Here is a 14,890-nt window from a genome sequence, read left to right on the forward strand (position 1 = left end):
TGATTTTGCCCAAACTCCTATTGTCTTCATTTAACAATCTCCAGCCCTGGACAGTCTCCCAGCCCAGTGACTGAGCCGGCCGGTCCGACAGTGCCAGCCGGCAGCACTCGCTGTAACCCCACCTGGCCGTACCCAGCTGCTCTGCCCCCCAACCCCCAGCCCTGCAGCCTGTCAGTGGGGGTGGTGGGGGCTGGGGGGCTGGGGGCTGTGTCATGTGCCCCTGGGACACTCCAGCCCTTTTCACCCGGGTCAGGCCTTGGGCATGACTCAGTGACACCCAGCGCTGACACTGATGCAGGAGGAATGATGGGGTGGGGATGGAGGGAGGGATGTGGGTGCGGATGGAGGGATGCATGCCCCAGCCCTGACCCCCCTCTCAGAGCCAGCACCTCACACCCCTTCCTGCACCCCAATCCCCAGCCTTGAGCACCCTTCCGGAGCCAGTACCCTGCACCCCAACACTGTGCCCCAGCTCGGAGCCCCCTCCTGCACCCAAACTCCCTCCCAGAGTTTGCACCCCCACCCCCTCCTGAACCCCAATCCCCTGCCCCAGGCTCAGCCCAGAGCCTCCTTCCACACTGCAAACCCCTCGGCCCCAGCCCAGAGCCCACACCCCCTACCCCATCCCGGTGAAAGTGAGTGAGGGTGGGGGAGAGCGAGCAATGGGGTGGGGAGATGGAGGTGGGGGGCTTTGGGAAGGGGCGGGACTCGGGGAAGGGGCGGGGTAGATCCTGAGTTGCTCTTAAATTCAAAAAGTGATCTTGGGCGTAAAAAGGTTGGAGACCCCTGGTATAGCTGGAGGGCTTGGTAAGAGTGGCGGGGAAAACTCCACAGTGGCCCAACACTGGCATTTAATTTCAGAAAGGCGAACGACACAAAAAGGAGGAAGTTAGTTGAACAGAAATTGAAAGGTTCAGCACCAAAAGTGAAATCCCTGCAAACGCAGGGAAACTTTTAAAAGACACCGTAATAGAAGCTCAACTTAAAGGTATGTCCCAAATTAAAAAACACAGTAAGAGAATCAAAAAAGTGCCACTGTGGCTAAACAACAAAGTAAAAGAAGCAGTGAGAGGCAAAAAGGTATGAAGAGAGATTAATAAGCCTGGGACTTTTCAGCTTGGAAAAGAGACGACTGAGGGGGGATATGATAGAGGTCTATAAAATCATGCCTGGTGTGGAGAAAGTAAATAAGGAAGGGTTGTTTACTCCTTCTCATCACACAAGAACTAAGGGTCAACAGATGAAATTAATAGGCAGCAGGTTTCAAACAAAGAAAAGGCAGTATTTCTTCACACAACGCACCGTTAACCTGTGGAACTCTCTGCCAGAGGATGTTGTGAAGGCCAAGACTATAACAGGGTTCAAAAAGGAACTAGATAAGTTCATGGAGGATAGATCCATCAACGGCTATTAGCCAGGATGGGCAGGGATGGTGTCCCTCACCTCTGTCTGCCAGAATCTGGGAATTGGCGGCAGGGGATGGATCACTCGATGATTCCCTGTTCTGTTCATTCCCTCTGGGGCACCTGGCATTGGCCACTGTCGGAAGACAGGAGACTGGGCTAGATGGACCTTTGGTCTGACCCAGGATGGCCGTTCTTGTGTTCTTATGATTTCTGTGGCTTGGTTAAATAGATCACTTGTTTTAAAAATCAGACCCTTCAGACTTGTGGGATGTTAGCACTGGGCTTCTAGATGACTATGGATCTGTCTGTCCTCCCAGTCTGTGATGGTGACATTTAGAGAATAATGTTAGTTAGAGGCAAACTGCCCAGATTTGCTCTGGCGTCGTCCAGAGAGGTCCAGCCTGGCTCCCACCACGGGGCTACTATTACAGTCACGCTGTAGCCTAAGCCTGCAGTTTGGCTGCCCTTAGCACTTTGGGGTCCTCTGCTTCCCCCCGGTCTCTCCGTCCGGCTTGCTGCAGGCCCACTGCCTCTCGGTGTCGCAGCCTGCGCTGTTCACAACGCCGTCAGCCAGGTAAGCGCAGAGTCCGGCTCCTCTGACCCCAAAGCTGCAGCGGAGAGGAAGAGGATTAATCCCAAAGGCCCCGGTGAAGCTAGCGGAAAAAGGCAACTGGCTGGAAGTCAAAGCCAGACAAGTGAGGTATAATATAAGGGACACGTTTTAACAGTGGAGGGGGGGGGCTTTGCGCCGATGTAGCTACACCCAACCATATATCCCTGACCCCCCTCCACGCCCCCACAGTCCTCTGGGCTGAGTTTCGTGGTGATTTCAACCTGGGCTGGCAGGTCTGGCTGCTCTCCCCTGAGCTGGTAACCCGTCCACTTTGCAGTGTGGACACAAGCGATACCCCTCGAGTGCTGATCATTCTCCAATGCCTTCCCACAATTCTCCTGCCATGTGCCCAGAAAGGGCAGACACGTTCTCCCACAATTCATTGGGAAAGAATCGAGTGTCTTGGCTTATTGAAGCACAAAGACCCATGGATACGTCCTCAGAAGTCAGAGTGACACACACCGGGGAGGGGAGCGCTGCCCTGGCTAACCCAATAATCAACCCAATGACTTGCATCTGAAGAAGTGGGTATTCACCCACGAAAGCTCATGCTGCAGAACGTCTGTTAGTCTATAAGGTGCCACAGGATTCTTTGTTGCTTTTACAGATCCAGACTAACACGGCTACCCCTCTGATACTTGACACCAATAATTCAGGTAGTGCTGCTAGGCTAATCCATGTGCTGCGACCCAAGTTAACTCTGCAGCGAAGACATTCAATACTAGGACAAGCCCTGTATTACGCTGGTGCCGGTCTCCTATGCTGGGGGTTTGCGCTGGGCTAGTGACACTGTCCATGTTCTTAAACTAAACTGGCTCTTTGCTAAGAGAACAATTGACAGAGGTGCTGTGACTGCAGCTAACATTCCAGCCATGTGCACACAGACCGACTGCCTGGTGCTTCCTCCAGACTCTTTCCCCTGCAACCTGTGCTCCTCCCTCCAAGTTCCGTGCAGGCTGATACACCCAATATAGGCTCTGAGTGCACAAATGCTGCCCACCGCCCTTGCGGAAGGGTTTCTGGCTAGTGACCCCAAAGAATCAAAGCCCTCCCACTCCTGGCACCATGTTAAGAGCTGTGCCATCTGGAAGCTGGTTGTGGTGCATGACAACGATAACTTTATTGGTCCTACAAAATTGCGAATATAAGACCACACCTCTGTGTGGTTGACAGAAGCAGGGATCGAATCTGAGATTTCTGGGTCTAAGTGCAGGCACCTCTACTGCCTGAGCTAAAAGACCAACCTCTGTTAGCTTACAGGCTGTAGAAGATCCATAATTCCGATATGCTCCAATCAGTAGAGGGAAGCATAGAGCGACTCGGAGTAAACTTGAGGGAGTGTGAAAAATGTTACATATTCTTAACTGCATGAGCCACCTCCATACCCACTGCAGTGGGGTGGGAAGTAGATTCTTCAATTTGTGGGAAAATAGCTGAGTTTTAAATGTTTTCTCTTCCAAAATGGAAGAAAACAAAAGGAAATGTCCTGAAAAACAATGCAGAGTTTTTGTTGTCATTATTTCGGGACAATTGAAACATTTCGTTCTGATTTTGACTTTTAAAAAAATTGTTTTACATACAATTAAAAAATGGAACGGAGGCAACATTTTGAAATGGGAAATCCAACCGTTCCATTCCGAACAGGTCAAAACATTTTCTCTTTCATTTTTCTTTCCAAATGAAATTTTGTTGACACCCACAGGGCTCTGCTAAGGGTTTCCCATTTGAGGCGTTGGCGTTGCGTGATGGAAAAACGCTGCATTGGGAAAATCCCGGCCAGCTCCAATACACACACAGATACAGGCATAGCTCTTGCGTAATGCTTCTCTAATGACATCAGCCTTGGCCCAAGCTGACCCTGGCTGCTGCTGTAAACTCCCAGCCATGATTTATAGCGCGACCTATACAGATCCCACCGCTTCCACCAATACCTCTCTGGGAGTAGACAGGCCTCTGCTGCCACTTCCGGAGGTGGGGAAAGGCGGCTGCTGCCTCTCTGGGAATGGGGCTTCCCTAAGGCTCCCAAGTGGTGGGTGGGGCTCTGGCCATAGTTACCCTATAGCCTGGTGTGGATCCCCTCAATCCTGCCGCCCCCATGTGCAGTCGGAAAGAAAGGGACTCACGGGTGGTTGAATGCGGCGCCATCCACCCATCTCCAGGGCTGGCCCGGTTCCCTCCGCAGTCCAACCCAGTGATTGGAGGGGCCTTTATGGTGCACTGCGGTATTCTGAATGAGGCAAAGGGAAATCACACGTCATACGTGTCCCTCTCCCCCACCCATTCCTTCACTGTCTGTTTCTGGCCCCTATGAGGCCATGGGGTGTAACATGCTGTTATGCTAGACGGTGCTAATGGAGGCCACCAGGTCACTCAACGGGAGTGGGGGACTAAATCGGGGGACCATATTTCCCTGTGCTGAATACAGGACACCTGGTAAAATTACTGGTATTCAGGTGAGTTCAAGGGCAACCAATCCGAACTGTGCAGGGCAAACGTTCAAATTAACATCAGGCTGACTGAGCCCCTGTTAGAAAGAAATACTGTGGAGCTGGAGTCTTTTTATTTGCCTTCTTATCAGTAAGGTTCACACAGGGAGGGGTGACACACACTCTCCCGTACCCCTCTCTCACACAGGGTGGGGTGGGGTGCGGTGACCAACCCTCCCTGCCTGGCGCTCTCCGCCCTCCCTGCCTGGCTGTGTTGATAGCGGCCTGTAAGGGGAAATGTGAGTCAGGTGGCTCCAGAATAGAAAGGTGGAAAAATACCAGCGGCCCCTTATTGAACAGCCTTCAGACCGAGGCCAGATAACAGGACACAACCCCACCACTGGCTGCCTTCATGCTTGCGCAGCTCGAAAAGAGACAAAGTGCGTGTTTCACTTAAGACGACATTTGTGTGACATTTTGTTGTATCCTCATAATATTCGTTAAAAATACCAGAACTTTTAATATTTATTACAACCACTTTAGAGCTACTGTATGGAGCATGCAAAGAAGCCCCCTTGTAAAGGCAAAAGCAAATCACTTGCTCTTTTCAGTGCAAAACAAAAATGAAAGAGGGGGGAGCAGGATAGCTCAGTGGTTTGAGCATTGGCCTGCTAAACCCAGGGCTGTGAGTTTAATCCTTGAGGGGGCCACTTAGGGATCTGGGGGAAAAATCTGTCAGGGATGATACTTGGTCCTGCTGTGAAGGCAGGAAACTGGACTCAACTCAATGACCTTTCAAGGTCCCTTCTAGTTCCATGTTTTTCAACTCCATAATTATTATTGGTAAGAAAATAAGTTTAGAATGAAGTTATTTTCTTTGACACACAGGAGAATTGGGAGCGTGCTAAGGGGTGCGTCTCATCCCTGGACTTCAGCAAGGACTGCGTGGGTCTGAAACTGGCAAAGTGGCTACACTAAGGGGATTTGCTGCTGAAACTGTCGCTTTGGGGAAGGATTTGGCTGCACCCAGAGATCTGCCGGCTGGGTTCTCTCTGCCATCTGAAGGGTCAGGTGCAAACAGCCTCTAGATGAGACTGTTCGTGCTGCCCCCGTGTGGCCAAAGGGTAGCATTGACAGAGGGTAAAGCTGGAGGGAGCAGACAGCGAGGCGGGTGGGGCACTGGGGGTTGCGTCCAGCCAGGCCCCACCGACACACCCAGGATTACATGCAGCACCAGAGGCTTTATGTGCAGCTTGTTCAGATTCACTCCAGCTTTAAACTCCGCCTGTCAGTTCTAAGCTTTGGCCACAGGGGAGCAGCCTGGAGCTCGGCTGATGCTCCACCTGGGGGGCTGCATTTCCCCCTCCCATTGCGGGTTAAAGCCCCGCAGCAGATGTGTGACCAGAGGCCGGATCCTTCCCCCCAGCCAGCGCGTTAGCAGCAGCTGCCCTAGAAAAGCGCTGACGTCCCCATGAAGGTAAATGACTAGCCGGAGCCCTGTCTCCAGGTTCTCCTGTTTGGGGGACCATATTTCCCTGTGCTGAATACAGGACACCTGGTAAAATGGCTGGTATTGACGTGAGTTCGGCGGCTGTCACTCAGAACTGTGCAGGACAAACGTTCAAACTAACATCCAGCTGGCGGAGCCGGAAATGGGAGGCAGGGCGGGGCCCTGCTGGCTGAGAGCCGGCACGCGGCCTCGGCTGCTCTGATGGAGCAACAGGGGGAGCGTCTGGCCCTGCGCGCTGCATCTTCGCCCTGCCACCCACCTGGCACCCCCATCGTCAGCCCCTGGACCCCCCCACTCACCACTGGTGGGCGGGCAGCAGCTGAGCAACGATCCAGCCAGCAGCAGGACCCACCAGTACGGGGGGGGGGGGGGCGGTGGGGTGACAGAAAATATGGGAGAATTTGCCTGATTTAAGAAAAAGGGAGACCTGCAGGAGGGCTTCAGTACGGGACTGTCTCTTTAAAAATGGGCCATCTGGTCACCTGACACCTAACTACTCTCTGGGTGACCAGAAAGGTCTGTGGATGAGCTAGGAATTGAACCCAGGTCTCTTAAACATCAGGTTCTTGCCCTAACTTGGGGGCCATGGGATGAAACCAACCTGCACTAGCTGCAGCTCCCCCAGCTCCCCTCTGGGCTGAGCTACCTAAGCTGTATTGTGGGTGCTGGCTGTAGATTGCAGTCCAGTGCCTGGCTGTGGGTCACTGAGCCTGCACATGGGGCCTGCTATTTTGTGTTCTCAAACCACAGATTACAAACTCTTTGGGGAATGGATTTGTTACATGTCTGTACAAGTGTCTCATTCAGCCTCTGTGATCTGCATATTCACAAAGAGGATGTGGGTCCCTGGTCAACAAGAGAGGCAAAGTTGGAGAGTGAGCTGTGTAGAGAAGCCTGCTTGTTTGGGGCTATAGTTTGCATCTGTTTTCTTTTAATAACACCCTCCTGTTTAAGATAGACGGTGATTCCATATATCAATGCGGCCCTGATCCCTGACTGTGACATCTAGGCCTACTATAATAGAGCTAATGAATTAAGAGAATGAAGACGCTCCACCCCTTATGGTTCAAAACAAGAACTGAGTGTGACACAGCCACATCTGCCTGAGTTTGCAGAGAGCCTGAAGCAATTGCTGAGAGAAAGAACTGCCCCATGTCACTTATGCAGCGGTGCTGCCTGAGTCTGCAGAGAGCCTGGGCCACTCAGCGGGATGGCACATGTCCTGCCCATCGCCACTGGGTGTTAAATCTGAACCCTAATGACAACACATCGATATTTAACCCTAACGGGTTGCCATCTCTTATGATTTTATCGGTAGACTCGGTGTTTAGTCCTGAAGCCACAGTTCCTGAGTCATGGGAATACATAAGAATCTCAGCCTTCCATTTAAACATTTAAAACGTTCCCAGCTCTGTGTTTGCAGAAGAACGTGACCTGAGTGCACAAAAGAATCCCCAAGTTTAGCGAGGCTTCCAAAATGCCGTGATTTTTAAGCCCATGATTGTTTTTTTGAGGGGGGCAGGGGTGATGTGATTTTTTGAACAGGGTTGGTCACCACTGCCCCACCAGGGACACTTGGTGTCATGAGTGGGCGGGGCTTGTTTTGTGGGCGGAGTTTGGATGGCCTTATGTTTTCCCAGTCTAATGCCAACACCTCCTGCTGTGGGGAACCTGGTCTATTGCCGTTACAAGGACTCGACGGCTCTGTCTTACCAGAGCCTCTAAGCTACTGTTTGCAGCCAGAGAGGCACCGTGTGAAGCGCAGTGATTCTGGCCGGATTTCCAGTTCCCTTCCGCTTCAGAAAAATAGTAGCACTTTCCTTGGGAGGCGATCCAGCCTTCTGCACAGCAGGGGGCAGCAGACGCCGTCAGAGCAGCCGTGTCAGGTTTGATGGCAGCTCCTGGTAAGGCACAAGGATAACAAGAAGTTAGTGCCTCCACTGTCACGGGGGGTGTTGTACTGCTGCGACGGGAACCGTCAGCACTTTTCACATCCGCTCCAGGGTCGACACAGCTGTAGTCGTGGACGTGTTGGGCTGGAAGGGACAATGAGACGTCATCAAGTCTCCTGGGGCAGGGCCAAGTGAACCCAACTGGGTCTTAAACACCTCCAAGATGGGGATCCACAACCTCCTTCGTGAGCCTGTTCCAGAGCTTCACTACCCTGAGGGCACATGGCGAACAATGGACCAACGTGCTCTTTATAACAGCCCTTAACATAGGTGAAGACGGTTATCACTCCCACCTCAGTCTTCTTTTCTCAAGACTGAACACACCCAGTTTTTTTAACCTTTCCCCAAAGGTCAGGGGTTCTAGACCTCTCATCGTTTTTCTTGCTGCCCTCTGGACTCTCTCCACTCTGTCCAGATCTTTCCGACAGCGCAGCCCCCAGAACTGGACACCGTGCATCAGCTGAGGCCTCACCAGTGCCGAGCAGAGTGGGACAATTGCAATCAATGCAGCTACGTAGAGCTGGTGGGAAAATGTTTTTTTTCCCCCTGCTAAAAATTTGGATGAGAATAAAAAATGTGGAAAATTTTGAGTTTACAGAAAAAACATTGCAAGTGTTTCGTCTGAAAACCAAACTATTTTGGCTTGGAAATGTCAATGCAGTGCATCATGGGAGCTGTAGTCTTGGTGTCTGATGTCTCCATTCTCTTCTAAAGGTGAGGCTACTTGGTCAGCTGCCATCTCCCATGATGCACCATGGTCTCCCCTCTTAGTGAAGGGAGTGTATCATGGCGATCCTTAGACTTATGGGAGATGAAGTCCAGCTGGAGTTCCAGCCTGGCCTCCACACGTTCCCTGTAATGAGATTTTGACATGCAATGTCTCATTCAGCCTCTAGATGGTTCTGTGATCTGCAGACAGGATCCAGGTCTCTGGTAGAGCGACCAGATGTCCTGATTTTATAGGGAGAGTCCTGATATTCGGGGCTGTGTCTTATATAGGTGCCTATTACCCCCCATCCCTTGTCCTGATTTTTCACACTTGCTATCTGGTCCTCCTAGTCCCTGGTCAACAAGAGAGGCAAAGTTGGGAAGCGAGCTGTGTAGAAGCTTCCTTGTTTGGGACTATAGCTTGCATCAGTTTTCTTTTAATAATCCCCTCCTGTTTAACATAGATTGTGACTTCATATGTCATGACATTCCCTGTGCCAGGGTTGTCTACGCTAGTAGGATCTCCCCTACAGAAGGGGTATTCCTAGCTGGGGAGATGTCAGTTTCCATCCTGTTTACGCTCCTGGAGTAGCTCAAAGGGGGGCAGGATCTGGCCTTGCATGGGAAAGGGAACTGGGAGGACAGAATGTGTCACCGAGTCGCGGAGATGGAGCCAGCCTGGGCCCTTTCCACTCACGTGTGAAAACAAATATGGTGGCGCTCAATCCTCCGATCGCAATCAGGAAAATGAGTAGGACCATCCACGCCATGAATGTCTGGATCTTGGAGAAAGATGGATCGTCTGCAATGGGGAGGAGGGAAAGCCATTTAAAATTCCTTGGGGACAGAGCTACTCAGAGCCCAGGCTTCGTACATTGTGTAGACAGACGCTGGAGGTTTCTGGGGGGAGGCAGCAAGGCAGTGGATCGCACACTGGCCTGGAATGCAGCAGACCTGTGTTCATTTCACCCTCTCTACCTCAGTTTCCCCATATGCCAAATGGGACAACAATACCAGTCTCTTTTGAGACCCCCAATGAAAAGTGCTAAGTATGATTATTCCTGGAAGCGGGGTTTCAAACGGGCGGCGCTCCCTTCCTCCCTTCCTCCATTCCAGTTTCTGCATATTTAAGATGAACCCACCCCATACGATTATCTTCCTTTACCTTTGAGTCCGACTGGGTCACCGTTCTCAGCCTGCTTCGCCAGCTCCACCCTATTTATGTCTCCGCTAACGGTAGAAATTGGCTTTGATTTTGGAAACTTCTCCCGGCTACAAAAACACAATGTTACATTGAAGACACCTGAATGTTCTCTCGCTGCGCAGCATGGGGAAGGGATGGAGAATGGGAGAAGAGCAAGTGGTGAATTATTGAGTTATTTGCTATTGGGTGCTATAAAATGATTCTTTCATCCAAAGTCAATCACAGGCCTCATTAGAACCAATGGGTGGCCAAGCCCCCTCTTTTAAGCTCAGAGGGAGCAATTAAGTCTCTTTATGCAAGAGGGAGAGCTAGAAACAATGCAGGGACCGCCCAAGGCACATGACTGTTGTGTACTGGGACATATATGATCTGGGGGTCAGAGCAGGAGTCGGGGTCAGAGCCAGAGTCAGTAGCCAGGAGTGGGGCACAGAAACAGGGATCTGGAACAAGGCAGGGTCCAACATAGCAGCCAGCTACAGATTCACGTAGCCACTCAGACAACTTCCTGTGCCTCCATCTGGCTTAAATAGTGAGTCAGAGCCAATCAGAGAGGCCGGACATCTCCTCCAATCAGGAGCTTTGTGGGCAGGGCGTCTGGTGAAGTAGGGTCTGCCAGCCCACATTTCCTGCTGGTACCAGCGAGCTGCCAAGTGGTGGCTGCAGTCTGAGGACTGACTGCGGACCCGGATTCGAGAGTCAAAATCCCTCACATCAGCGGAGCTAAGCTGTGCGAGCCGAGGGTTTGCAGACGCAGGGGCTAGGAGGCTGGTTGCAGGATGTGTGTCTTGGAGGCTGAAAGCCAGGGGAAGCAGAGAGACAGGGCTTTTTGGGCACAGAGCTCCCGGCTTGGGGGTGGGGAGAGGCGGACACAGTCCATTACTGGTAAGGGGAGGGGCACAAGAGGAAAAGTTTGGGCACCACTGGATTAAAGAATTAGAAAATCTGCCTTGTAGTGATAGTCTCAAGGAGCCCGATTTATTTAGTGTTACAAAGAGAAGGTTCAGGGTGACTTGATCCCAGGCTATAAGTACCTAGATGGGGAACAAATACTTTAAGGGCCCTTCAATCTAGCAGAGAAAGTTACCACGTGACCCACTGACTAGAAGTTGAAACTGGAAATTCAGATTCAAATTCAAATTCAGACTGGAAATAAGATCTATGTTTTTCCCAGTGAGGGTAATTAACCATTGGTACAACTTACCAAAGGTCACGGTGGATTCTCCGTCACTGACACGTTTTACATCAGGATGGGACGTTTTTCTAACAGATCTGCTCTAGGAATTAATTCAGTGACGTTCTCTGGCCTGTGTTATCCAGGAGGTCAGACTAGATGATCCCAATAGTCCTGTCTGGCTTTGGAATACACAGGAATGGGACATCGGTGTCCCCCCAGCAGACTGAGCAGATACTGTGACCACACAAAGGAACCACAACCTGATAGGAACCCACCCAGAGGAGAGCGGACCAGCGTGTTACCTGGACATTGCAATACCCCTTTAGCGTCTTGGGTTAGGATCCAGTGGAGTAGGAGGGCCTTGGCTTGACCACTAGGCAAGCTGGCTATCGCACTGACCCACCACAGAGGGCCTTTATCAGAGGGGGAAACTGAGGCATGGAGAGTCTCAGGTCACCCAGGATGTCTGTGATGAGCAGGGCATTGAACCTAAGGCTGCCAAGTGCTTAGCTAGTGAATTAATCATTGGACCAGCCTCCCTCTCTGTACTAAATGCCAGATCCAGCACTGGCTAATCCATCTCTACAACAGCTGGTCAGGAACTTCCCATCAAATTGAATTTCTGATGCAAAATGCAGTTTCCGGAAAAATCAAAATTTCCTGCAGGAACATTTCAAAGTTGCCAATTTTTTGTCTCAATTTTGTTTCGGGAAAACCAAAATGGGACATTTTGTTTCGGGTCGGTTCAACGTTAATCTATGTCTGCCTGAGCTGTCGCGGTGCCTCAGGGGAGTTGAAGTTCGGATGTTTCATGCTCCCATTCACCTCTCTGGGATGGGCTCTCTGGCTGGACTACATGTCCCAGGATGCATTAGGGTCTTCCTGTTGTGTGGTGCATCAGAGGAGTCACATTACCATGGATGCATCATGGGAGATGTAGTCCAGCCAGGGAGCCTAGCCCATAGGGAAAAATGAGGGGATGAGGCACCCAAACTCAGGGCCGGCTCCAGGAGTTTTGCCATCCCAAGCAGCCAAAAAAAAAAAAAAAAAAAAGCCGCGATCGCAATCTGCGGCAATTCAGCAGGAGGTCCCTCGCTCCGAGCGGGAGTGAGGGACCCTCCGCCGAATTGCTGCCAAATACCTGAAAGTGCTGCCCTGCTCCTGAGTTGCCTCCCCAAGCACTTGCTTGTTAAGCTGGTGCCTGGAGCCGGCCCTGCCCAAACTACAACTCCCATGAGGGGAGATGCATAGGAAGATGCAGATTTATGTTAAATTGACTCGAAAAAAATATTTCAACATTTCTGGGATTCTGTGTTCAGTCCCAGGAAGATATGGTTAACCACAAAGTCCTGTTCCTTTGAACACGGGAAAAACAAACAACAGCCGGCAAGTTCCTTGCTCGATTCCTCACGTCTGCCCTTCCAGGGAGTTCTGTGCCCAGAAAGCCCTGTCTCTCTGCTTCCTTTCACACTCACAATGGTTTCCTCTGGCTTTTTGCCTCTAACACACAACCTGCTACTGATATCCTCATCCTTGCATTTGCAACCAGGGACACCCCTCGGCCCACGCGGCTTAGCTCTGCCCTGCCACGAGCCTTGGGCAGTCCCTCCATGGTTTGTAGCTCTCACTTCTGCATAAGAGGGGCTTAGTTGCTCCTTCCATTGAGTCCGAAAGTGTTTGGCCACCCACCGGCTTTCACCACATGTGGGATTGTCTTTGGATGACAGGCTCACTTGACGGTAGCCACTTAACACCTTTCAGCGTGACGAGGCAGCCAAAGTGTGGAGGGTTTGGAAAAGAGCAAAAACTGTGCTCAGGGGGTTAGAGGGACACTGGGGTACGTCTACACTGCAAAAAACAAACCAACCCTCAGCAGGGTTCAGAGCCTGGGCTCCAGCCCAAGCCGGAAAGTTTACATTGCTGTTATTGTCCCTGTAGCCTGAGTCCCGGGAGCCCGAGTCAGCTGACCGTGGCGTTGAGATTTTCTTAGGCACCCAACCTGCTTCCCAGACCACTCCCCAGCAGAACAAAGCTCAAGGGGCAGCTGATAGCAGGAGCCACTCACCCGGCCAAGGGACGCCTGATGTGCTGGAAGAGAAAGCAAAGGAAACTTAACCCATGTTCCATACAGCAGATCCCCTGTAGGGGCAAGACGTTGCTGACACCAGAAAGGGGCCGGCGAATGGGTGAGCTCCATTGCGTATCGCCCCAAATGTTGGACGTCTTTGGTTTTTGGGATTCCAACACTGGGACGTGGCATTGAGTGCAGGGCGAAAGAGAGGGCTCGGGTAGCCTGATTTATAGTTCACTTGTGTTTGCTATTGTTATTAAAAAATTAGTTCTGTTAGCCTCAAATTCTGAGCTCTTTACTCAGGTGTCACCTGTACAACTTGTGATAATCATATAGGGGTAACCCATTAGTTGGCAGCGGTAGTAGGCTGTTATCCACTATGTCGACCAGCCACTAGAGAGTGCCATGGTGCACACTTAACAAATGTATTACACTTACTCAGGTAAAACTCCTAAGGGCAGCAGTAAAACTGGGGTGAGGTGGGGGAGGTAAACTTTTTAATCCCAATTTCATTGTACATTTGAAAAAACTCCCCAAAATTTCATTAAGAAAAATGGCCCTTTCCCCCCCGGCATTTTAAAAAAACGTTTTGTTGAAAAAATGTCAATGTGCTCGGAGGATAATGATCTTTCTGTTGTCTGCCGTGTCTATTTATACTACAGGTTGTTCAAGGCAAGGATTGTCTCTCGCTGTGTGTCTGTGCAGCACCCGGCACGACGGGGCCCTGATCTCAGCTGGGGCAGGGCCTGTCTCTCCCTGTGTGTCTGTGCAGCGCCCGGCACAACGGGGCCCTGATCTCAGTGGGGGCAGGGCCTGTCTCTCCCTGTGTGTCTGTGCAGCGCCCGGCACAACGGGGCCCTGATCTCAGCTGGGGCAGGGACTGTCTCTCCCTGTGTGTCTGTGCAGCGCCCGGCACAACGGGGCCCTGATCTCAGCTGGGGCAGGGCCTGTCTCTCCCTGTGTGTCTGTGCAGCACCCGGCACAACGGGGCCCTGATCTCAGCTGGGGCAGGGACTGTCTCTCGCTGTGTGTCTGTGCAGCGCCCGGCACAACGGGACCCTGATCTCAGCTGGGGCAGGGACTGTCTCTCGCCGTGTGTCTGTGCAGCGCCCGGCACAACGGGACCCTGATCTCAGCTGGGGTCCCCAGGAGCTGCTGTAACACACGTAATAATTACTCAATTAGCGCAATATCCTACCTGGTTTATGCTGCTATCAGCCTCCTCTCTGGGAATCAGTGTGTGTGATTTATGATTCTGGGCATCCCTGCAGACAAGGCAAATGAAGGTTTGATCCTCTACGCAGTAGAGTTTTAGCTCTTCTCTGTGGTTCGCACACACCCCTTCTGGCCACAAACTCAGCTCCTCTAACAGGAACTGCTTCTCTATTTCTGCCACCTTCCAGGGTTGGTTGTCAGAGCCGGATTTTCCCTCCTGAAAATCTTCTTTGCACCACGGGCAGGTGATTTGCTCTGTCACTTCTCTCTGGGGCCGGTTGATGCAGGCCTGGCACAAGTTGTGCCCACAGTGTCTGATCACTGGATCTCGACAGCGCTCCAGGCAGAGAGAACAAGTAACGAGCCCCCGGAGATGCTTAACAGAGTTGGTGTCTTTCATGGCTCCTGTGAGAGAGAGGTTGGAATGTGAAGCTTACGCTTGTCTCTTGGGGTTATTTTTTGTGTGCGTCAGTTGCCTATACTGTGCCTTTGGAAAGGAGGCGACGGAAAGGGGATAAGGTGGAGTAAATTGAGGGTAGGCAGCAGTAGCGTAGCTAGGGGGTATGCAGGGGAAGCAGCCGCTTTCCCTCAGCACATTTTCCAAAAGTGGT

General features: G+C 51.6%; 1 protein-coding gene across 3 annotated transcripts in view; it reads right to left on the reverse strand.

The window, feature by feature from the left end:
- Positions 1-1,510: 1,510 nt before the first annotated feature.
- Positions 1,511-14,890, reverse strand: part of LOC120392386 (C-type lectin domain family 2 member D11-like) — a 35,216-nt gene continuing 21,836 nt past the window's right edge. For all 3 annotated transcript variants that reach the window (XM_039517103.1, XM_039517102.1, XM_039517101.1), the window contains exons 2-8: positions 14,263-14,684; positions 13,059-13,081; positions 9,781-9,887; positions 9,313-9,417; positions 7,669-7,856; positions 4,143-4,246; positions 1,511-2,014 (exon numbers count right to left, since the gene is read on the reverse strand). In XM_039517103.1, coding sequence (XP_039373037.1) covers positions 1,873-2,014; positions 4,143-4,246; positions 7,669-7,856; positions 9,313-9,417; positions 9,781-9,887; positions 13,059-13,081; positions 14,263-14,679 — 1,086 coding nt within the window. In that variant the 5' untranslated portion in view covers positions 14,680-14,684 and the 3' untranslated portion in view covers positions 1,511-1,872. The remainder of the gene's footprint in view (positions 2,015-4,142; positions 4,247-7,668; positions 7,857-9,312; positions 9,418-9,780; positions 9,888-13,058; positions 13,082-14,262; positions 14,685-14,890) is intronic.

This window comes from Mauremys reevesii, unplaced genomic scaffold (genome assembly GCF_016161935.1).
Source record: "Mauremys reevesii isolate NIE-2019 unplaced genomic scaffold, ASM1616193v1 Contig1, whole genome shotgun sequence".
NCBI lineage: Eukaryota > Metazoa > Chordata > Testudines > Geoemydidae > Mauremys > Mauremys reevesii.